The sequence below is a fragment of the Ambystoma mexicanum genome, chromosome 5p (assembly GCF_040938575.1).
Source record: "Ambystoma mexicanum isolate Mex_15411 chromosome 5p, UKY_AmexF1_1, whole genome shotgun sequence".
NCBI lineage: Eukaryota > Metazoa > Chordata > Amphibia > Caudata > Ambystomatidae > Ambystoma > Ambystoma mexicanum.
This window is the reverse complement of record NC_090930.1, coordinates 485,290,385-485,314,192: the sequence shown is the minus strand read 5'-3', so window position 1 is coordinate 485,314,192 and position 23,808 is coordinate 485,290,385. Positions and strand designations below refer to the sequence as shown.

Sequence of the window (23,808 nt, the reverse complement as noted above, 5' to 3'; positions counted from 1 at the left end):
TGACTGGCACGTTGCCCCTGAGCCATCTTCCCGGCAGTAAAGGGTCCATTTAAGCACCCTGACGTAAGTCTGAGTCGGGAGATTGATAGCTCACCATGTTTAGGAACAAACGTTTTATTAAAGTACCAAAAGTACTATCCCTTCTCTTTTAGTCCCTATTCTAAATGAAAGGAAAGGGTTCAAAAGGGTGCATGTCAGGATATCCTACAAAAGAAAATATGTCCCCAGGCTAGAAACATATCCTAGCCTAATTCCTGTTCTTGCCACCAAAAAGGAAAATAACCTAACTTAACCTAAGGATATGATACGTGTGGGGTTGAGGGCTGGTTTGTCTCTCCAGATTATAAGAGGGCATTCTGCCTGAAGTAAAGTTTCAAAAGAAGTAACTAGAAAATGTCCCTGCTTTTCTTGCCTGATAGTTTCAATAAGGTTACCAGCAAAAGTCTCTGGACATCTTGCCCGATGCACAGTTCCAATCATGTGGTTAACAAATATCTTTATGGCTTCCTGTCCGTATCACAGTTCAGGTAAAGTTATCAATATGTGTCTCTAGGACTCCTTGTCAGTTACACCTCTCCAGTCAAGTATTACACCTAGTTCTCCTCCCTTAAACGCCAGGGTGGCATTTGCCCCTGTTCAGAACCCCTCTTGTTCCTACCCTGCCTTGAGGTCTCGGGTTTCGCACCAATGCATTCAATGCTTTTTTTTAGATGCTTTTTTTTCTCTGGTATGACATTAGATACTATTGCATTCAATGCAATGATTATAAACTATTTCACGCTGTTGCAGATCCTCCGGGAGTTGGCTCCCTCAGCCCGGTTCTCGACAGGGGAGCTGGGTGCTCTGCAGGCTTCTCTGCATTTCACCCCACCACAGCAAGTGTTTGTGCTCCTCCCTCTCCCACGCCTCCGAAGAGGAGTTCACTCTGTGTGCTGTTCTGTGGGCAGACTCCCACTCTGTAGCCCAGTGGGCTTCTCTTTCTTGGTGCCATGGCTTTCAGGCCTCTTCCATGTATCAAGGGGGCAGGCTTCTCTCCCGTTCTCTGCCCTACCTAGTCAGTAGTGTTTGAAAGGCGTCAGAAACCATCCAAGCCATCAGTGTATAAAGGGGTACATTTTCACATACATTAATTCCCATGTAACAAACATAACTATGAGAATTCTGGGGTGAGAGAGAATTGTACCTTTAACTTTTAGGAATTGCCTGTCCCGGAGGGGATGTGGGGGGGCCGTGGAGAGTGGTCACCTCCAATGGAATCCCTCATGCTTTGTCCCCCTATGGGGTGTTAAGCTTAGCAGGCTCACCTTCCTAGTCCCAAAGGCAGGGGCTTCTGTTGGGGAGAAGGGACTAACTCCCTGGATTCATCACTACGCACATAGAATTCCCAATACACAAGTTAGCCATAATGTATTAAAGTTATATTTATTTTGGCCTTAGACCACTCTTATCAGACAAAAATCACAGCTAAGTAAATCACTAAACATACACCGTTAATGAATGTATATTCAATTTGGGGTGCTCTGGTTACAGAGCATCAACACTTTGAGTTTAGACACACTACTATCTGATTACAGAACACTGTAGTATAGCAATGCAAGTGAAGAAAACATGTTAAGTGCTACGTAAAATAAAGGCGTTGAAACACAAAGCACAGCAATATGAAAATAAGGCCCTACACTTAAGAGATGTGGCCTAGTGCCTTTAAAGTCCCAATTGAACCCTTTGCTGGGAGGTAGGAGTTTATTTTAGGTAGACTGAGCATGTGTTGGCAAAGCCGACAAGCAGTTTGTAAGTGTGTTAAGAGTTAAGAACAAAGGAAGCAAACCAAGGAAGGAAGCTCCTTAACTAGAACCCCACTGATCATGGTTATGTAAGGGAGGGGTAGGGTTAGGAGGTTGGGGCCCTTCAAACCCTACAGAGTTTGGACGGAGGCAACATTTCTGGAGCTCCTGATTTTGCTGGGTCTTTTCATTTCGGTCTTTGTTTTTATTGGGAGAGGCCCAGATGTCGCTGGTGCAGAGGTCACTTGGGACTTAGGTGGTCAGGATAATAGGTGGTTCCTAGCACTAGACAGCGGAGGGTCCTGGCCTGATGAGGACAGGACCACCATATTGTCTATTACATCAGAGGACGCCCACATTGACTACAGTGATCCGATTATAGAAGGCAATCATGTTTGAAACAAAGAAACTTGCCCTGCAAGGCCCCTCTTTGTGTTGCAGAGTGCAACTTCACAGGGAGGCCACTTGTTCCAGGGTCTGCAGAGTCCCAAGACTGAATCCGGGACAGCGATCGATGAAGCGAGGTAGCCCAGGCAAGATCTAGGCAGTACACAGGATTGTTTGGCACACGTCCAAAGGGTTCCAAGGACAGGATCCTTAAGAACAGGTTGGGACTAGTTGTTCCCACCGGTCTGAAGGTTGAAGCGCTGATGAATGTCTTCTGGAGATCAGGAAAGGGATCAAGGCTTCCCTAGGACAATTAAGACCATCCTGGTTGGCTGCAAAGGCAAGTTCCAAGTTTTTTGATTTGATGCTACTCTGATCCATTTAAGGGTTGCAGAAGTCATCCTTTTATCCCAGATTCGAGCTGGTCGACCCAAACACTACCAATGGTAGGGATCTGCACAATTGAAACTAGCAGGGGCTGTCCAATCATGGACAGCCTTCAGCCACCTTGTCCGCCCAGCACTGTACATTTCGGCCAGGCTATGGACTGAGACCACACAGACCAACCCCCCACATCCAAGCCCAAACCCATACCGCTGCTTTGCCAGAGAAAGGGATTACATTAAATGTCAAATCAGGCCTGGGCCGGGCAGGAAGAAGGCCAGAATACAAAATGGCCAAAGGACATGGCGAAATCACGTGGCACAGCCATTTTAGAGTATATGGTACCCTAAAAGGTATTGTGTGATAAAATGCTGAAGTGCATGTGAGAATGTAAAAAAATAAAAGAATATCGCTGCCATCAGCCCATCCTGGACAAATCATGCAAGTAACCATAAAGTTACTAAAAACAAAGAAAAAGGATGCAAAGTACCCTTACACACTCCACTGTAAGGTGATAGTGTGCCGTGTAAAACAAACAAGGAATTTCGTAATGGACTCCCCCTGTACTGCTAGCCATAGGGACAGATCAGTACCCCAAAACGACGAGTTAAGTGAAGCAAAAAGGCTTTATTTACTTCCAAAAGTCAGGCTGGGTTCAATTCAACAGCAAAATGTTGGGTCGCAGGGTTCCATGGATGTCTATGAAGAGAAAGCAGCAAAAAGAACATATTTCCTAAGATTCCTAAGCGCCCTCTGCATTTGTCATAAATAGCACATGGTTTTATAGCACATGGTTTTATAATTTCCTTGTTCGGGCAGGATTGGTTATAGGAGCTCCCCTCATCCCCCCACGCTTGTACCCCACAACACAGAGCAGGCAACGGGAGGCACTTGGAGAAATACTTCATAGATTTGCATTGTCCTGCCTTAAGGCAACATATGCGTTTTACACTGGATTTCAAGACCGTGAGCATTTATTCTGACATATACATTGTATTTTCTGTGGGCTTTCCTACCCAGACTTGTGCTTGTCTGAAGAAGCTATATGTCTCCTTTTCTGCAGAATACACTGCTGCAGTGCTAACCTCTTTATCAGCTTACTACGGAACAAAGTGAGGGTTAATTGGAGTGCAGTGCTTGTCGAAACTGGCATGCTTTTGCTGCACTGTGTATTTTAAGCACTGAATTTATAATGCGGTTTCTTTAATTTTAATTGAAATATCTCTGCTGGTCGATTGTATTTATGTGTATGTGAACATCAGCTGAAATGTGAAAAAATGTAGATCTCTATTTTCATGATGCTTGTTCGCAGTCGTGCTCTTCATTTATGCATCCATCCAGTCCCCCTGAATAACTTCAGTTTCGAGGACTCTAAATTGGGAGCCATTTGAGGCATTCTTTTTACATCATGTGTGAAGTTGAGCAGCCTAAAAATGTTTTGCAAAATGCTCCATTGTACTGTTGCCTAGCATCTATTTGAGTTCTTATTTGTTGTCCCTCTTACACCCTCATGTCCCCTCATTTGCATTCTCATCCTATTTTCACTTGCTGTCACTTTTCCTTGCATTCCAATTTTCTTTTGTTGTTCCTCTCTAGTACCTGCTTTCTGTCACATTTTATCTTGCTGTCTGTCACTGGCATCCTTCCTTGATAACACCATCTTTCTCGCAACCCCTGCATACTTTTTTGCATCTTTGCCCTCTCGCCCTTGCTCACAATGCATTTGAATGCACACTGCAATGAACAATAACATGCACCAAATCTATTGGCTTTGCCAGTGCTCGTTTACATACATTATCTTTTCCTTTCCTTATTGTACCTATAATTACCCAATATAATACTTAGAGTATGTATATTTTCAGTACATTGGATGGTGTATTGCATTTTGTGCTTGTGTGGGGCTAATTGCACCTTGTTGACTGCCTCCTCCTTCCTAAGATTGAAACTTGACTTCTCTGCTACATTACCATTGAGTGTGTTTTGTCTAACATGCTGGATGCCCTGTATACACACTACTGGATTGGTCTTTTGAAACTTTCACCAGAGTAGATTCTGAAAATCCTTCCTAACAGAATCTTGGTGGCAAACATAAATGTATCTAAAGGAAATCTACTGTTCTGGTATGGGAGGAGCGGTGTGATTTTGTTCTCATTACTAAATATGCTTGTGTTATGGAACATCTTGGAAATAACGATGTTAATTTAATCCAGATGTAGTAAAATTATTTAATAATAAATGCTCCTAAAAATGTTTCTTTGATTAGTTTAATCCGTTCTAGATGGAAGGACCAGGCATTAGCTGCAGAAACTGTTAATGACTATTGCCACAAATTTCCTAATGAGACTTTTACAAAGAAATGTAGTATATTATGGGTCTCCAATCATTTTATAGACCTTTAATTTATTTTGTTCTTCTCTTTGTAGTGGTGAAGAAACCTCCTTTAACCTTCTGGACTTAAGGCCAGCAACAGACTATCATGTCAGGTAAGCATCTGCGTAACATAAATCCTGTGTTTAAGCCTGCTACATGTATTATCTTGGGGCGTCCATTCTGTGATTGATGGTACCAGTGCATGTGCCTTAGTACTGAAAGAGGTCGGACCTCCTAGGTTAACCTACCTGTACCCAATCCGCCGAAAACATTGCTCCAATCACTCAATGCCTAGTATTTTATACATCCCTTAAGGCCAAAGCATTGTTGTTAAGACAGAACTACTAATCTGTAACTAGCTGTCTTCCCCAGACCTTTTTTACTTATTTAATCAAGGTTCACCAAACTATTTCGTAGTAAGTCCTGAATCAGTCTCACTAAGGTGTAACTCGGTGCCTGTTACTGAGTCCTTAAGCCTCCTGGCAGCATATATAGGCTGAACGAATATACACTTGCACATGTGCAGAGATAATCTCACCAATCCATAAACGTGTAGCATTCAGAGTTTTGTTGGCCAGCCGAGTAGCCATACACACAGGTAGATCCACACAGGTGTGCATTGTGGTGTATGGAGGCTTTACTGTGGTCTCAGGAACATCTTAGGTGTGCAGAACAGCTATTTGGCAATCCCTCCTGGTACTCATGAACCGAGACATTTTGGTGGTAAATCCACCAGAATATCGCTGAATGGAATTACTGTTCCTTACACTTGGTCCTGTGGAATTACTATTGATTATAAGTGGAGGTATGGCGGTGTTGGTCCCCAACGTACACTGGGCAAAGTGGTCTAGTGGTCAGATGTGCGGGCTGTGTCCGACACCCCTGTATGGAACTGAAGTTCTACCTCGCTTTAGATGATGGAGCGCAAGTCATATGATGTTTACGTGGTCCTGTATCGCACGGCGTGCTTCAGTTATTCTGTCTCTCAGTAGAGGAATCGAATGCTCATGTGAGTGATTGCGCAAGTGGCATTCTGCAAGCTCCTCCGTGTTTAATTAACCCCGTTGTTGGACTTCTTTTTAAATAATCTTTGACATTTATTTTGTGCATGCCAGAGCTTGAGTTCGATATTTATCAGTGAGCGTTCCCAATTTTTATGTTTGCTGGGTGCTGCAACTGGTAATTTAAAAAGATTTTGCACAAGCTAGTCTCATTTGAAAGAGCTCTCTCCTATAAAACAGTTATTGTAGAGTTTAAGCGAGATTGTTTTGAAAATTACTTGAACCTATTATTATAAAATCGGAGTGTAACGTGCCATTGAGAGGTTTGGCTGAGTTGCATATATAGTTGATGCCTGTGAAAAACCAATTGAAGAGCAGGACTGCCAACTACAATTCGAGAAATAAAGGAGTAAAAGTAAGCAGTGGTGTCCAGCTGAAAAAGCAGGGTAATGTTGAACCCGGGAAACTTAATTTGGCACTTCGGCCTTCCTCCAAGGGCCCCCCTCCTTAGCCCTCCCCTGAAGCTAGGAACCCTGGAGTCATCTTTGACTCCTCCCTTTCCTACATCCCTCATATTCAGGACATTGATAAGAAGTCCCACTTTCAACTCGTCCTTCTCAAAGGGACTCTACCCTTCCTCAGCTTCTCCCAAAGACTTGATGTTAACTGTGCTCTGGTTTTCTCCAGGCTAGTCTACTGCAATAGCCTCCTCCTTAATCTTCCTTCCTCCACCCTGCAACCCCTACAGCTAATCCTGAATAGGGCAGCGAGACTTATCCTTGGCCTCAAGCCTAGGGACCGCATCTCTCCTGCCATACAAAGCCTACACTGGCTCCCCGGTATCAGTACGGATGAAATTTGAATCCCTCTGTATCATACATAAGGCGATGTGAGGTCGGAGACCACTCGATCTTCAATGCTTCCTGACCATATACTCTCCTTCTAGACTCCTTCGTTCCTCTGGCATCAACTACCTCCGGGTTAAGCGCTTTGCTAAACAGAGCTTGTGGGCGATCACCTTTCCTCAGCTGGCTCCCTCCTGTGGAACAGCCTCCCTGTCCCTCTGCGTCTTGAGCAAGACCTCCTTATGTTCCGAAAAAACCTCCAGAACTTTCTTTTTACTGCTTCCTTCTCCTCTCTTCCCTGCTAATGTCAAAGCAGCATGACTGATGTGCAGGGCCCTTATGTGTCCTCGGGGCCTTGACCCCTCTCCCACCCCTCCCCAAATCGCTCATCCCAGCTGCGGTCTTCTGCTGCACTTACTTGGGCTCACTCTACCTATGGGTGCTTGCACTTACGCTATGCACTTACTTTCTTCTCCTCTTAGCACTTACCCTGAGCACTTCACCATGAGCTTCTAAGCACCTTATCCTGCCCACAGCCCCCATGAACTTGCACGTTGTGAACACTCACAAGGCATAGTAGGTTTGTCTCCCCTTCCCTTTATTCTCATTGTTTGTTGTACTATTAATGCAATTATTTATCCTTGCTGTATTACCTTCCCCTGTCCCCACCCTGTTTCCCCTGTGGGTGCTTTGAAACAGTTTTTCTAATTGTATAAGCGCCTAATAACTGAACAATAAACCCTGCATTCCTCCACTTACATCTAAAACTATCAATAGGGTCAAAACAAAAGGGAAAATGACGACCTATTTTCGCCCCCACAGTAAGTGAGCCTGCTGCAGGTAATAACTTGCTTGTATCTATGTGCTGTGAAGAAAGAGGAAAACACAGGGTTAACCTTGGTGGACAGCAATTCTTACCCCCATGACCAACATTGTTGGGAATGTAACTGGAGGTAACAACATGCAATCAACTCTGTCACCCCGCTTATCTGCCTTTCCTAATTTATTCGATGCTTAGGAGACCTCTGCCCAATCTGCACCAGAACCTCTTGATGCGGAGGACATTCAGAACCCTCTACTTTGCAATTTGCAGTTAAAATTCTTCGGAAGCTATGCTACAGGTCGCACGAGGACTTGAAGAGGATGTCTGATGGTTTGCACAGGATAGGGACCAAGATAGTCTTGTGTGAGATCGCAGAAAATTGAATTCGTATGCAAATGGGAGGTAATCACCATATGTGAGATTCAGCAGAGGAGGTTGCCCAGGTGGAATTAGTAGCGGGCACTCAGACTGAAGACCTGAATGTATCTGGGCTGAGTGATATCTCTGATATTTTTCTAACGCGGAAACTGCCCGGAGAAGGAAGCGTCTGGTAATTAAATTGCTCAGCGTTCCTGAAACTGTGATTCCCCTGTAGAGTTAAGAGAGACTTAAAAGGGAAAAAGAGAGCTAAACGGTGTAAACAAAGGGAAGTAAAAATCTGTTGGAATGCTCACTAGCTGGGTAGTGAAAGAGACTAAAATTAAGACACCACAACAATACAAACCAAACTTGCAGTGCATATGTCCACAGTCAAATTATACATTGTTCATTCTGATCACTGCTTCCCCTGTCCCATCACCCATTCCGAGCCTACTACTTCCCACATCCTGCTCCTGCATCTTGTGGTGGGGTCTCCCCTTCCATGAGTTCTGCCTGGTCTTGTATTGATCCAAACAACTCCGCTATTAATAATTTCCAGGCCATCAGGGTCTCCGTCTCCTCATCCCCCCCCAGCGCTATTCGCTTCTTGCCAAACCATGGTTTCTGCATCCGCCCAATTCTGCAAATCTTTCCACCATACTTCTACTCGCGGACTGTGGCATGTCTTCCACCCCATAGCAATTCTCCTCTTTGCAAGCACATATGCCAGATCTTTCAATTCTCTAGCATGGGGTCTGGCATGGATTCACATGCTCATGAATATTCCCCGTCGTCAGGCTGGGAATCCTCAGTAAAGAAAAAATCAGTATCAGTATCGGTTTCATTTCTGATCTGTCTTTCTTAGTAGTAACCAATCACTGATCTCTGGGTCATACTGCCCCCAGCCAATGACTGCCCTCTCCCTAAGCCCCTCCCCTGTTAGCCATCCTCAGATTTTTACCGCACGTTCAAGTGTTGGGAGTCCTCGTGCTCTAGCTCTCAAGCTTTTACTGCGTTTTCACGCTTTTTCAGGAGAATTTTCTCATTTTTTCAGTTTTATCGAGCCTCAAGCTCCACCGTTTCTACTTCTGATAACAGGGACCCGTTTCGCAATTTTTCTACGCCCCTCAAGGGTGAAGTTTTCGTCAAGTTACGCTTCTTGGAGGATTCCAGAAGATCTGTGGCCTATCTCAACGGACATGGCCCAGGACAAGGGAAGCTAGACGCCCGGATCCAAGCTGTTCAAGAGCTGCCCAGGGTGCGGATTGCAAAATGTTTTCAAGGAGGTTGAGCATTCGAGATGTCTCTACTGCCTTCATGAGGACAAGACGCACGTGGAGAAGGACTGTGCGTTCTGCAAGAACCTGTCGGAATGGACCATGCAAGATCGTCGTTCCTGCCTCGCCGCTTGGCTGGAGAAGGGCACAGCAGGTGAGAAGGCGAAGAAAAAGTCTGAGCGGTCTTCTAAGTCCTGTGAGAGCGCCCCGGCGACGGGGGCCCAACAGAAGGTCAAGCACTGCGGGTCTGCGGGCACCGGGAGCGCCAAAAGGTCAGGCTCCTCGGCTGCCAGGCAGGGCGTGACCTCCCCGGCACGATCAACCACTAGCCAGCGCTCTGGTTCGGGGAAGAGGAAGTCCGAGAACCCGGGTAAGCTTCTGGAGAGGCCCGGTCGATCTCGAAGGGAGCCGAGGGAGAGCAAGGCGATGACCCTCCTCCCAAAGCGAAGGCCCAGGACGCACCTAAGGTGGTGAGGGCCTTGATCCAACCAGCATAGGCCTCTATCGAGGTTGTCGCAGCGGCCCTGGCGAAGGCGGCCTGGGGGCCCAGAGTTTCCCTGCCACCGCGGAGGGAATCCTCTTTCCAGACCATCGTTAAGACCCCCGTGAAGACCCCGGTGGAAAAAGAGGGGGGGGGGGGCGGTGGCCATTACGGACTCGGATTTAGCCTCCAAGGAGGATCCAGTGGAAACCGTGACAGGCCTCAGCGAGGGGTTCGTAGGCCTCAACGGGAGGTTCGAGAAGGTTCGATCCCAGGGGAAGGTTCGCTCTGATGTGATCAAAAATAGCGACGACGAGGGCCCAGTGGAGCAGCCATCCCGTCAGTCGCAGCCTTTACCCGAGCCCTAGGATAGGTCGGCAGCCGTTTTGTTGGCGATCCAATCCTTATGTACTGAGATAAGGACGAGGTTACCACGGACCCCGACGGAGGATCCAGAACCAGGACCGTCGGGAAGCCCTCCGAACAAGCGGAGGAGAGTCCACACCGCACCGCCCTTCGTGCCCGCGAGGCCTGTGGACCTCGCCGGACCCTCGGGAGGATACGGTGACGGATACAGCGACGGGGACGGACGACGACAGCGGTGATGAAATAACGGACATCCCGTCATCACCCCGCCCCACCCCTCGGGCCTCTCCGCCCGACGAAATTGGCTCTTTTCACACCATGATAGCCAGGGCATCCGAGCTCTAACAGCTCTGCCCTGAGGAACAGAAAAAGGAAGGTTTTCTTTACCAACGACGAGAGGCCAAGAGAAAGACGGTCCTCGTGGTGCCGTTGCTCGACGACATCTGGGACGAGGGGCTGGCTATCCTGAAGAACCCTTCCACGACACCCCCCAAAAGGGACAGGTACGAGAAGAAGTACCTGGTCCCCGATGCCGCCCCCTTGTGCCTCAGGGCCCAGCCCACGCCGGACTCTGTCGTCTCGGCAGCGGCCAAGAAGAAAGCAGCGGGTGCGGTGGCTTCACCTTCCACTTCCCCGTCGGACAGCGAGGGCAAGAAGTTGGACTCCATGGGACGACGAGTCATCTCGTCGGCGGCGATGACGATTAAGGCGGCCAATGCCTTAGCAATTGTGGCCCGTTAGGACAGGGAGCTTTGGTTCAAGATAGCTCCTCTGCTAGACTTCCTACCGGACGACAAGAGGGTGGAGGCCCTACAGATTCTGCAGGAAGGCGAGGTGGCCTCGGATCACGCCATAACGGTGGCAACGGACATTGTCGATACTGGATTTCGCCAACTGGGCAACGGGGTTTGCCTCGGACAACGAGGATGGCTCAAGGCGGCGGACTTTCACCAGAACGTCCAGACCAGAGTGTTGGACATGCCGTTCGACGGCAACAACCTGTTTGGAAAGACGGTGGATGAGTCGCTCCAGGCCATCAAAACAGACATGGAAACAGCCCGAGCCCTAGGAGTCCTTCAGCAACGGCGGCCCTTTTGGAGCTCCGGAGGCAGACAGGGAGCCTCCAAGGGATCCAGCGGTGGCTCTTCTACTTACCGCCAGGCGGCCCGCTCCTCTTCCCAGGAGGCCTACAGAGGCCGCAGCAAGCAAGGAGGGTCTCGCCGCCGTCGGCAAGGAGGCCAAGGCAGCAAGGCCTCTTCCAAGCAGGACTGAACGGCCGTAGCGTTGGGCCCCCACCGAAGCACCCCGGTGGGAGGCCGGCTGACGAAGTTAGTCAGCGTGTGGGAGTCCATCTCCACCGACCGTTGGGTGCTGGACACCCTGCCCCGCGGACACTCGCTAGCATTTCAAAAGAAGTGTCCTTGCATTACTCCCGTGGCCAGGAAGGAGAATCACGTCCCTCAACTGCTGTTGGAGGTAAGGGCGATGCTCAAGAAAGGTGCCATCAAGCTCATCCCCAAGAGGCTCCAGGGCTCCGGAGTATACTCAAGATACTTCCTCGTCAGAAAGAAGACAAGCGGTTGGCGCCCCATCCTGGACCTGCGTCGGTTGAACAAGTACATCAAGGCACAGAAATTCAGGATGGTCACCCTCCAGCACGTGTTAGGACAGCTGGAGGAGGGCGACTTCCTATCGTCACTGGCCCTGGTGGATGCTTACTTCCACATCCCCTTTCTAAAAGGACACACAGTTCCTCAGATTCGTAGTCTAGGGGCGTCACTACCAATTCAGAGCCCTGCCGTTCGGAATAAAGTCGGCACTCAGGGTGTTCACAAAGTGCCTCACACCTGTGGCGGCGTGATTGCGCCTGCAAGGGATCCACCTCTACCCCTACCTGGACGACTGGCTAATCCGTGCAAGGTCAAGAGAACTCGCCGTCGAACACACAGCGAGGGCCGTCCGCCTGCTCACAGAGCTGGGATTCGCCATCAACAACCCCAAATCCCATCTGGTCCCGTCGCAGCTGGCACTGTTTCTGGGAGCGAAGCTTGATACAGTGAAGCTATTGGCATCTCCGTCGGAAGAAAGGACGAAGGCCATTTTGGGCAAGGTGAGGCGCCTGTTAGCCACAGATGTGGCCAGAGTGAGGTCCATCAAGTCCCTCCTCGGGATGATGTCCTCATGCAGCGTCCGCTACAAGAGTTCCTTGACGCCCGCTGGATTCAAGCGGTGGGCAGCTTCGAAGACAGGATCCCGCTCAACGAGGAGGTCCGTCGGGCGATTCTATGGTGGGGTGCCCGACAGCACCTCACGACAGGCATGGACTTACAGTCTCCTGATACGCTGGGATCTGTAACGACGGACTCCTCCCTGGAAGGATGGGGGCCCACACAGGAGATCTCCACGCAAGAGGCCTCTGGCTCCCAGAGGAGAGGTCTCTCCACATCAATATCCTGGAGCTATGAGCCGTGTTCTGGGCGCTCAAATCGTTCCTTCCGTCCCTCAAGGACAAAGTGGTGAGGATCTTCACCGACAACATCACCACAAAGTTCTACATCCGGAAGCAGGGAGGCACCAGAACCCCAGCCCTATCCAAGGAGGCCCAGGATCTGTGGCACTGGGCCGTCGCCTAGGGGAGGTTTCTGGTTCCCTTCCACCTGGCAGGAATAAAAAAACACCATTGCTGACTCACTCAGCAGGGAGCTGCGCTCGTGCTACGAGTGGGTACTACGCCAGGACCAAGTGGATCGACTCTTTCAATGATGGGCAAACCCCAGAACGACCTGTTCGCGACGGCGACGAACTCCAAGTGCCAGAGGTTTACCAGCAGGTTCGCACAGCCGAGGAGCATGGGCGATGCTTTCTCGTTCCCGTGGGACAGCCTGTTCCTGTACGCGTTCCCTCCGTTGCTGTTGTTGGTCCGTCTCTTCAACCATCTCAAGAGGTCCAGGTGCAGGATGATCCTCGTCGCACCGGCGTGGCCGAGACATATCTGGTTCCCGGACCATCTGGACTTGTCAGCGTTCCCACCTATCAAGCTGGTGACGGACGCGGATCTTCTCTCCAGAGAAGGAGGTGCCATTCTTCAGCACGACCCGGAGTCGCTGAACTTGCAGGCTTGGCTCCTGCAGCACTAGAGTTTGGAGGATACGATATGCCGGCTGACTGCAGAGAGGTTCTTGTAAAAGCCAGGGCGTCCTCAACTCTCAAATGCTATGGACATAAGTGGAAGAGGTTCTCTGTTTGGTGCCGTGTACAGAAGATTAACCCTCTGCGGATTGCGGCCCCTCAAGTATTGCCGTACCTACTGTCGCTGGCCAAAGCTGGACTGGCTCACGCCTCCATCAAGATACATCTGGCGGCCATCTCCCGATACACCAGAACTACAGGACGGGCATCCTTGTGGTCTCATCGCCTGGTGAAGGGACTATTTCGATCGTTCCCGCCGGTGAACGCCCCTGCCCCGGCGTGGGAGCTCAACGTGGTGCTGACCAGACTCATGGGGGCCCCATTCGAGCCTATGCATTCTGCGCCGTTGAAGTTCCTGTCGTGGAAGACAGCATTTTTCGTGACCATCACCTCCGCATGACGAGTGGGAGAGATCCAGGCCTTCTTGAAAGCCTCCATACTTGACTTTTCACGACACGAGGGTGGTGCTGAGGACGCACCCCTCCTGTATGCCCAAGGTGCCGTTGGACTTCCACCTCAACGAGCCCTTGGTGTTGCCAGTTTTCTTCCCGTCGCCTTCGTCTCCGGCTGAGAGGACTTTGCACTCGCCGGATGTGGCTAGAGCGCTGAAGTTCTACGTGGACCGCATGAAGAGTTTTCGGAAGACATCACAGCTGTTTGTGAACTTTGGACCTGTGAATCAAGGGAAGGCTCTCTCGAAGGCTTCCATTTCCAGATGGCTCTCCGGCTGCATCATGCACTGTCACCGGTTGGCAAACCGACCGCTGCCCGGCCATCCGAGAGCCCATTCGACCAGAGCGATAGCTGCTACCACGGCATTCCTGTCTGGTGTGCCCCTGCTGGACATCTGCAGGGCTGCTACGTGGAGGTCGACGCAGACCTTCACAAGATTTTACTGCATCGATCGGGACTCCAGGGAGGAGTCCAGGGTCGGCCAAGCAGTGCTGCGCAACTTTTTCGCTTAAGGTGAGCCTGGTGAGGAGGTAAGAGATGCTTAATGTTGAGTTGTTGTATTGCTTAATGTTGAGCCAGTTGCCACCTCCCGTGGTTGTGCATGTGTATACTGCTATGTATTCTTATATTCATGAGCATGTGAATCCATGCCAGACCCCATGCTGGTGAAGGAACAAGTTACTTACCTGTAACTGTTGTTCTCCAGCATGGGTCTGGCATGGATTCACATGCGAACCCTCCCTCCTTCCCCTGTGCGGCTCTTCACTTGGTCATACTGCCACTTTACGTGCTACCAAATCTGAGGATGGCTGCCAGGGGAGGGGCTTAGGGAGAGGGCAGTCATTGGCTGGGGGGCAGTATGACCCAGAGATCAGTGATTGGTTACTACTAAGAAAGACAGATCAGAAACGAAACTGATACTGATTTTTTCTTTACCGAGGATTCCCAGCCTGACGACGGGGAATATTCATGAGCATGTTAATCCATGCCAGACCCATGCTGGAGAACAACAGTTACAGGTAAGTAACTTGTTCCTTTACTCACATGCCTGAGTTTCTGCGATCTAGGGAACCCCCCCAACAAACAGGCTCACACTGTGTCCACCATAATCTTGACCCCTTTCTCTGCTAGCTTTTGTGGTTCTTCGCTCCAGAACCGCTCAATGACCGGGCATGACCAAACCATATGCACCATACCCGCCCTCTCCTCATCACATTTAGGGCATGCCTGCCGTCCTGCATTTTCAAACCTGGATATCCTCTGAGGTGTCATGTACGCCCTGTGCGTAATATACAGTTGTATCTGCTTCAATCTCGCGTTCCTCGACACCTTCTATGGTACCCCTGAACTCGTTCCCACATCCCGTCCTCCATCGGGGCTCCTACTTCCGTTTCCCAATCTTGTCTCAATTGCGTTACCTCCTTCCCTACCTTAGACATCATCATCTCATATATTGTGGATATCTCATGTCCCCCCTCTGTTATATCATATATCATATCTATAGTAGCATCTGGTTCTTCCCCCACTTCAGCTTCGTGCCATGTTTTCTTAATTCTCTGCACCATTCTGTGATACGTAATATACCGGCCCGTGTGTAAACCAGTCTCCTCACCCAGCATCTCAAAATCTATGATTGATCCCTCTCGCCAGATGTCTCCCATTGTTGCTAGCCCAACCGGTTCCCAGTGGTTCCTGATTATCATCCTTAGTTGCTCGTCATCCCCTGTTAGTGCAACTAGTGGCACCTGTGGGGAACATGGGGCTGTGTTCTCTATCATCAGGCATGCCCTGCGCCACATCTTCCATCCAAGTATCATCATTTTAGGATGCCCTTCCATTTCTGTCTTGGGCAACCACATCATCTCTTTCAAGTAGAATGGGGCACAATCCTGTCCAAACAACCTCGATACGGAGGTTGTTTCATTTGAGAGCCATTTGGCAACATACTGCATTTGGCTTGCTTTATAATAGACCTCATAATTAGGCAGTTTTATCCCCCCCCTTTCTCATAGTTCTGTAACTTCCACAGTGCCACTCTGTTAAGCGTGCCATGCCACAGGAAATCCCTGCATATACTGTCCAGTTTAATAAAGAACTTCTTGGGTATCGGGTGTTGTATATTCCCAAAATAGTGCAGGAGCCTAGGTAGGACCACCATTTTAAGCATTGCCCCACGTCCCATCATTGCTAGGGGCAACTTCGGCCAGAATCTCATGCAGTTTTCGATTTTTTTTTTTGTTTTTGTTTTTGTTTTGTTTAATGGCTACTTCCGTATTGTGCCTATGCTCCTCTTCCACTGTGTGGTATACATCTATCCCTAGATAACGAAATGTACTAACCGCCCATGGTATCTGTAACACTGGTAACTGTTCCATTGGAGTCCCCATATATCTACCTAACGGGAACATGCTGGACTTCTGAGGATTCACAGCTATACCAGACAGCCCCGCGTATCTCTCCATCACTTCTAATATATATTGGAGATTTTCTTCCGGGTGCCGCAAATACAGGAGCATGTCATCCGCATATAGGGAGATCAAATGTCGTTCCCCTCCCACAGCAATACCTATAATGTCATATTGTTGTCTCAGGTATATTGCTAGGGGTTCCAGGGCCAATATATACAGCATTGGAGACCACGGGCATACTTGTCTAGTACCTCTGCGTTGCTGCCATCTTTCCGATATCCCTGCTCCCGGTAGTTTTATTGCTTCTCTGAGTGACTCTGGCAATCTTCCCACCTCAAACGCTTCATTCAGCATTTCTAGTAGTGGGGGGAGCACCACCTCCTTATATACTTTATAAAATTCACTCGGGAGTCCATCAGCCCTCGGGGTTTTACTAGTGGGTAACTGTCTCACCACCTCTTCTAGCTCCTCCAAAGTAATCGGTGCATCCAACTCCTCTCTTTCCTCCGCGCTGATCTTGGGCAGTCCTATATCCTCCAGTCTTTCTGTTATCGTTGTGCGACTACTCTCCCCATCATCTCCATATAGTAACCTATAATAGTCTGCAAACTCCTGATTAACGTCCTCTTGGGTGTCAGCTACACTGCCATCTTCCCTAATGATTGTCCTGATCGTGGGTCTGTGGGTTTCGCTCTTATATAGCCACGCCAAGAGCCTTCCTGGTTTATCGCCTCCCGCATGCTGTCTCTCTATATATTTTTTATAGTTGAGGTTACACAGTCTTTCCCAGTGCCCCGCGCATTTCTGCTGCAACCTAAGTATCAGATCCATTCCTTCCTTGGTATTACTTCCACCCCTCAGTGCCTTTTCCTGTTCCCCTTTTGCCTCCCATAGGTCAGCCAGGATTCCCCCTTGCAGCTCTTTAGATTTGGCTATGGCTACCCCTCTCATGACAACCTTAAAAGCTTCCCACAGTATACTCGCCGAGTCCTCACTACCGGTATTCGTCTCAAAATAATTTATAATCTCCTCCCTCATATCCTCCCTAAAGAAGGGGTCTCTCAGTGCCTCCGCTCGGAGGCGCCATGTCGGAATCCTTGCTCTCGGGGGGCAGTATTGCCATACTAGGATCAGGGGTGAGTGGTCCGAAAGGACCCTTGCTTTATATTCTGCTTGTGTGATCTCTATTAATACCTCTGATGTAGCAAAGACATAGTCCAGCCTCGTATGTAACCGCTGCGGGGCGGAGTAATGCGAATATTGCCTTTCCAGGGGGTGTCTCATCCTCCACACATCTCCCAATCCAAAGTCATCTAACAATGTTTGCAGCGCTTTAGCAGCTGGGGCGGGTCTGTCCACCTTCCCATCTGATCTATCCACCCTAGGGTTTAGTACACAGTTAAAGTCCCCTCCCCAGATCATCGCGCTCCCCATACACATGCTTAAATTAGTACACCGTGTTCTGAAGTATGCCGCCGTATTCTGATTCAGGGCGTACGTATTTATGATGCTTATCTCCCTAATTTCCACCAATCCCCTCAATATTACCATCCTCCCATCCGTCTCAACTATCTCTTGCAGCGGCTGAAACGGGACATGCGGCGCCACCCAGATAAGCACTCTAGCATAGGCAGAAAATGACAAGCCCGCCACTACTCCTTTCCATTTCTTAGCAATCAGCTCCGTCTTATCCTGTGTCAGGTGGGTCTCTTGCAACAGGGCAATGTCTATCCTTTGCCTATGCAGGTACAGCATGACCTTATTCCTTTTTAAATAGCTATGAAGCCCCCTGACATTCCAGGTAATTATTCTAAGATCCCCCATGGCCTATTACAGTTCCATCCCACCTCCCACCAGTGCAGTCCAGGTCTAGGTTCCATCTCAATCCATATAGGCTTGTTTCCCAATTTAAACTCCCCTTAACTAAAAACACACCAAAACCCCCAATCTCCCTAAATCCCTTCCCATCCCCAACTCCACTCCCCTCCCCAACTGTTGCCCAGCTCCATCCCTGGATCTCAGGCACCCCCACATATAGCACTTTCTGGCAATACCCTGTACTCACAGCTCAGCAGGGTGAGGTCGCCCTAGTGGCTTCCCTACTACTACTACTCGGGGGGGGCAGGGTGCCTTCATCCTGCCGCTCCTACCTGCTTCAATTCTCCCGCGCATTACTCCTCAATTTACGCATGTGCTTAATATTCTATATTGCAGTCCAATAAGTTCAACAAAATCAAGGGTACCATAGCCTAGTTTCAACATTATCCGCCATTACCCCTTTACCATTCTCATTATCATGGTCTCTACGGGGATACCCCGCTCTGTGTCATTTCAGTATGCATATAATATCCCCATCACTTATCGTGCTCCTCATGGGCCCGCTTCGCATCTCGCTCCGGGCAGCCCTGCAGGTCCAGCCATGTCGTTGCTTCCTCCGGGGTCTCAAAAAAGAACATTCTGCTCTTATGTAGCACTTTCAATTTCGCAGGGTACAGAAGCATATATTTGATTCTGGCCGTGCGTAGCCGCCTCTTGACTGCCACATAGCTGTACCGTTGCATCTGGACTAACATTGTATAGTCAGGATATGCCGTGATGGTGGTTGAAGCTCTTTAGATCGTTCCCCCTTTGCGAAAGTACTCCAAAATCTTCTCGCAAACTTTATAGTTCAGTATCTTTATAATTATTGCGCGGGGAGGGGCCCCAGGCTTCGATTTCCTCATGAGGGCTCTATGTGCACGCTCCACTGTGAATCCTTGCAAAAGTTTGTCAGCTCCTATTTCCTGCAGGATCTTGTTCTCCACGTAGTCTATGGGGTCCTGGCCTCCTTCTCCCTCCGGCAGGCCGACCACGCGGATGTTATTCCTTCTCGCTCTCCCTTCGGCTTCCTCTGCACGGTTCTCCAGATTAGCCACCTACTGCTTTAGTATATGAACCTCCTTCGCATTATTGGTGCTGGTGTCTGTGTTGTTTTCACCGCACTCTTCAGACTACTCGTTCTGTCTGCCAGCGCCCTGACATCTTGTCGCAGTAAAGTGACTTTTATGCCCACTGCTTCTATTTTAGCTTCCAAGGAAGTTCGCAGGTCTGCCATTGCTATCCCCCATGAGTCTCTTAGCTCCGTTATGGCCGTTAGTATCGAGTGGTTGTCAGGCGCCAAGGTATTTTCCGCGGGTGCAGTTGCTCCACTGTGTGTCCGCCGCAGGAGATTGCTGTGTTCTTGCAAATGCATCCATCGTGGGTTGCTTGCTTTTGCTCTTGGCTCCCCTCGCCGTCATCCCGCAGTCTTGGTTATGTGTCTGTGGATATTTCGTCCGTGGTATAGCTCTTCTATTTCTCTGTCTTGCTGTGACCCGCTTGAGTCACTCCCGGCCAGAGGCCGTTGGCTTATAGAGTCCCTGTATGTGTACGTTTGCGTTAAGATATGTCCTCGGATGGATTATGTCCTCCCACGTTTCCAAATGTCCGTGCTGCCTCTTGTGGACTGCCACTGACCTCCATCAGGAGCATCAGTCACCTTGGGTCCTTTTCTCTGCGCGCCAAACAATGACTCGGGGCAGCCCTGCATACCATACTCTCTCGTACCAATGCTCAACATCCATCTCGTCCACTTCTACGGGGTCATTTGCTCATCTTAGCGCCTCGGGGTTCATGCAGCCCCTGACTCTGTGTGCCCTTATGTTCAGTGGGGCGTCAGCACCAGCTCAGTGATATGCTCCTGTATCTTCCTGTTGGCATTGCTACCCAGTGCCACTTCTTGCAATTATTTACTGTCAGCTTCCCTGGCCCCCAGCTGTAAACCAGCTCCAGCTTTCATTCAGCTTAACTTGTGTCAGCTCTCACTCCCCGCTCAACTCCCGCACCAATGCAGGCCCCCATCCGCCCTGAGGCCGTTCTGTACACCTGTTCAGTTATGCGAATCTGCTACATATGTAGCCACGCTGCGCGGACGCCGACTTCGCTGCAATGTTTGGCCCGGTAGTTATTTATTTATATTTTGTATTGTGGGCTCCGATTCATTCGTGTCCCGCTCATGCACTCCAGCGGGGATGTGTCTGGCCAGCCGCTCCATCTGATCCTGCCTCACTGCACATGACTTCATCAATGCTGTGCAGCAGATCTTTTTCATTGATATGCTCGGGAAGCCTCCACCCCGCCTCTCACTCCTCCACTCACAGGCTTTCAGTGACCCACACCGTTACTTGGCAACGCTCTTGATGACGAAGAGCTGCCTCGAGCACATGCTCCAGCGGGCACCCGGCCAGGCGCCAGTCCGACGCTTAGTCTCCGCGACCCAGGTCAGTCGTTGCCATGGTCGTGGCTACGACCCCTTTGTTGTCCGCCATTTTGGGTACGTTCGTGTCCCCAGAGCCGCAAGCTCAAAGTTCTATATCTGCCGCATACTGTACCCGATGAGCTTGTTTCTTCCAATAGTTGTAGGCTTTATCTTCCGACACATATGCCAGCGTTTATGGAACATTCAGGTTACTTTGCACGTGGTTCTTCGTATTGACATCGGATCTGCAGGAGCATCTGCACTTGGACACGTCCTACTCCATGGCTAGTTAGCCACGCCCCCCCAGCCTGTACTACTGTGTTAAAGTGATAGCAGTAGCGGAGCAGCCAGGCTTATCTCAAGAGTATATGAGAAGTAGCAGAGATTACACAAAGGGACCACAATTACTGTGACTCAAGCAAACACTGACTCAAGGTTTCAGGTAAAACATAAGTACATCTATTTTTAAACCACCTGTTATAAAACGCAACACTTCTTTAAATTCAAAACCACACGTAAAATACACTACACACAACCAATTCACTTGGTACAGTATAACTCAAGGTAAGTACCCTATGTTTTAACAGACCAGTGTTGTGAAACAAAAGTCATTACTGGGAATAGGTATGCGATCACTTTTTGACAGTAATGACAGTTCGGTCTTACTAAAGATACGCGTATCTGCGGCAAGAAATGTTACCGGGGCAAATACACACTTAGCACTAGAGTTAACCAGAGAGAGTTGGGGACAAAAATCATAGGCAATACTTTTGTCAGGGCAGACAGAATCAGAGAACACTCGTTGACAGAAATACAAGAGTCAATAGACCGGAGCCAATGTCAAGTGGAACCGGGTTCCTGTTGTCGAGGATCACACAGTTGGACAGTTCAAGATTCAACGTTGCCAGGAGTACTTAGATATTGTCAACAGAGGAAGCAAAAGTTATAAGAAGGAGGAAAGACAAGGGCAAGCCTTGGATGAAGAGAACAGGGATTCACCCTAGCTCATCGAAGCAGAACAGAGTACCTTATTCAAGGAAGAAGCTGGTGCCACGGCATTTGTTCCTGGTAGTTCTCCAGCATGGGGTCTGGCATGGATTCACATGCTCATGAATATTCCCCGTCGTCAGGCTGGGAATCCTCGGTAAAGTTTCGTTTCTGATCTGTCTTTCATACTGACCACAGCCAATGACTGCCCTCTACCTAAGCACCGCCTCTGGCAGCCATCTTCAGATTTTTACTGCACGTTCATGTGTTGGGATCCTCGTGCTTTTGCTCTCGAGCATTAGTGCTATTTTTTTCACGTTTTTTCTCAAAAACTTCGTTTTTTCGGTCAAAAGAGCCTCAAGCTCCTCTGACTCTCCATCCGATCAACGGGGACCCGTTTCGGATTCGTCTGCGCCCCTCAAGGGTGAAGATTTCGTCGAGCTACGCTTTTGGAGGACTCCAGAAGTTTCTCAGGCCCGGCCATGGCCCAGGAGAAGGGAGGCTCGACGCCCGGAAAGCTGTTCAGGGTCTGCCCTGGATGCCAGCTGCAGAACGTCTTCAAGGAGGACGAACACTCTTTTTGTCTTTACTGCCTACATGAGGACAAGACGCACGAGGAGAAGAACTGTGCGTTTTGCGGCAACATGTCGGAGCGGACCATGAAGGACCGCCATCAACGTCTCGCCAACTGGCTAGAAGGGAAGAGCCCGTCCGGCGAGAAGAGGAAGAAATCCGAGCGGTCTTCTAAGACCTTTGAGGACGCCCCGGCGACGGGTTGTCAACATAAGGCCAAGCACCGCGAGTCCGCTGGCACCGGGAGCGCCGAACGGTCAGGCTCTACGGGCGCCAGGCAGGGCGCACCCTCCCCGGCACCATCAACCACGAGCCAACGCTCTGGGTCGGGTAAGAGGAAGGCCGAGCACCCGGCGAAGCTCCTGGAGAGGCCCCGGTCGAGCTCGAAGGCGGAGGGGGAGCGAGGCAGTGTCCCCCCCCCTCAAGGATAAGGCGGTGAGCACACCTAAGGTGGTGAAGGCCTTAATCCATCCGGCCAAGCCCTCTATCGAAACTGTCGCGGCGGCCCTGGCTCAGCCTGTGGAGGCTACACCAGTGGTGGCGACCTCGGGGCTCAGAGTCTCCCTGCCACCTCGGAGGGAGTCCTCTTTTGTGCCCATCGATATGACCCCCGTGAAATCCCCCGTGGGGAAGAAAAAGGGGGGGGGGCAGGGCGTCGTCGTAGATTCGGCCTCAACCTCGGAGGAGGAGCTGGTCGAGGTCTTAAGCCACGGCCTCGGCGTGGAAGAAGACCGGCCCGTCGGGATGGATCCCGACGCAGGTGACGACGACATCGTCGAGGGTACCGACGGGGCCCCTGATCGCCCGTCGGATTCCCCTCTGCCAGCGCCGCGAGACAACTCGGCGGCCATTTTGTTGGCTATACAGTCCTTATGCTCTGAGATAAGGACGAGACTACCGTTGCCGACGGAACCTCTCCCGTCGGGGGACCCAGAACCGGGACCTTCTGGTGTTCCCCCTACCAAGAAAAGAAGGATCCACCCTCCACCTCCTTTTCAGCCGTCGCGCCCCTTCCAGCCCTCCTCCCCGTCCACCCGAGGGGATGATACGGGGACTGACACGGCAGCGACGGGTACGGACGACGAGGTATACGACGAGGATGTACCGTCGTCGCCTCCCACCAGGGCTTCTCCGCCCGACGAGATTGGATCGTTCCACTCAATGATCGCCAGGGCATCCGAGCTTTTCCAACTCTGCCCTGAGGAGAAGAAGAAGGAAGGTTTCCTTTATCAGCGGCGCGAGGCCAAGAGGAAGACGGTCCTCGCGGTGCCTCTATTGGACGACATTTGGGATGAGGGCCTCACCCTCCTCAAGAACCCGTCCATGACGCCAGCTAGAAGAGACCGGTACGAGAAAAAGTACCGGGTCCCGGATACGGCCCCCCTGTGCCTCCGGGCGCAGCCTAAACCCGGACTCCGTCGTCTCCGCGGCGGCCAGGAAGAAAGCGGGGGGGGTGCGGCCTCCACTTCGACTTCCCCACCGGACGGCGAGGGAAAGAAATTGGACGCTATGGGACGCAGGGTCATCTCGTCTGCAGCAACGACGATTAAAGCTGCCAACGCCTTGGCTATCGTGGCCCGATACGACAGGGAGCTCTGGTACAAACTGGCTCCCCTGCTGGACTTCTTGCCGGACGACAAGAGGGCGGAGGCCCTGGAGATCCTGCAGGAAGGTGAGGTGGCTTCGGACCACGCCATTACCGTTGCGACGGACATCGCCGACACTGGGTTCCGCCAGTTAGGCAACAGCGTTTGCCTTAGGCGGCGTGGATGGCTCAAGGCTACGGACTTCCGTCAAGACGTTCAGACCAGAGTCCTGGACATGCCCTTCGATGGGAACAACCTGTT

At 50.3% G+C, this 23,808-nt stretch overlaps 1 protein-coding gene across 2 annotated transcripts in view; it reads left to right on the top strand.

Annotated features, from left to right (window-relative positions):
* The window catches only part of LOC138481032 (fibronectin type-III domain-containing protein 3a-like), a 2,755,868-nt gene that overhangs the window by 919,517 nt on the left and 1,812,543 nt on the right, over positions 1 to 23,808 (top strand). For both annotated transcript variants that reach the window (XM_069612893.1, XM_069612892.1), the window contains one exon: positions 4,976 to 5,035. In XM_069612893.1, the coding sequence (XP_069468994.1) occupies positions 4,976 to 5,035 (60 nt within the window). The remainder of the gene's footprint in view (positions 1 to 4,975; positions 5,036 to 23,808) is intronic.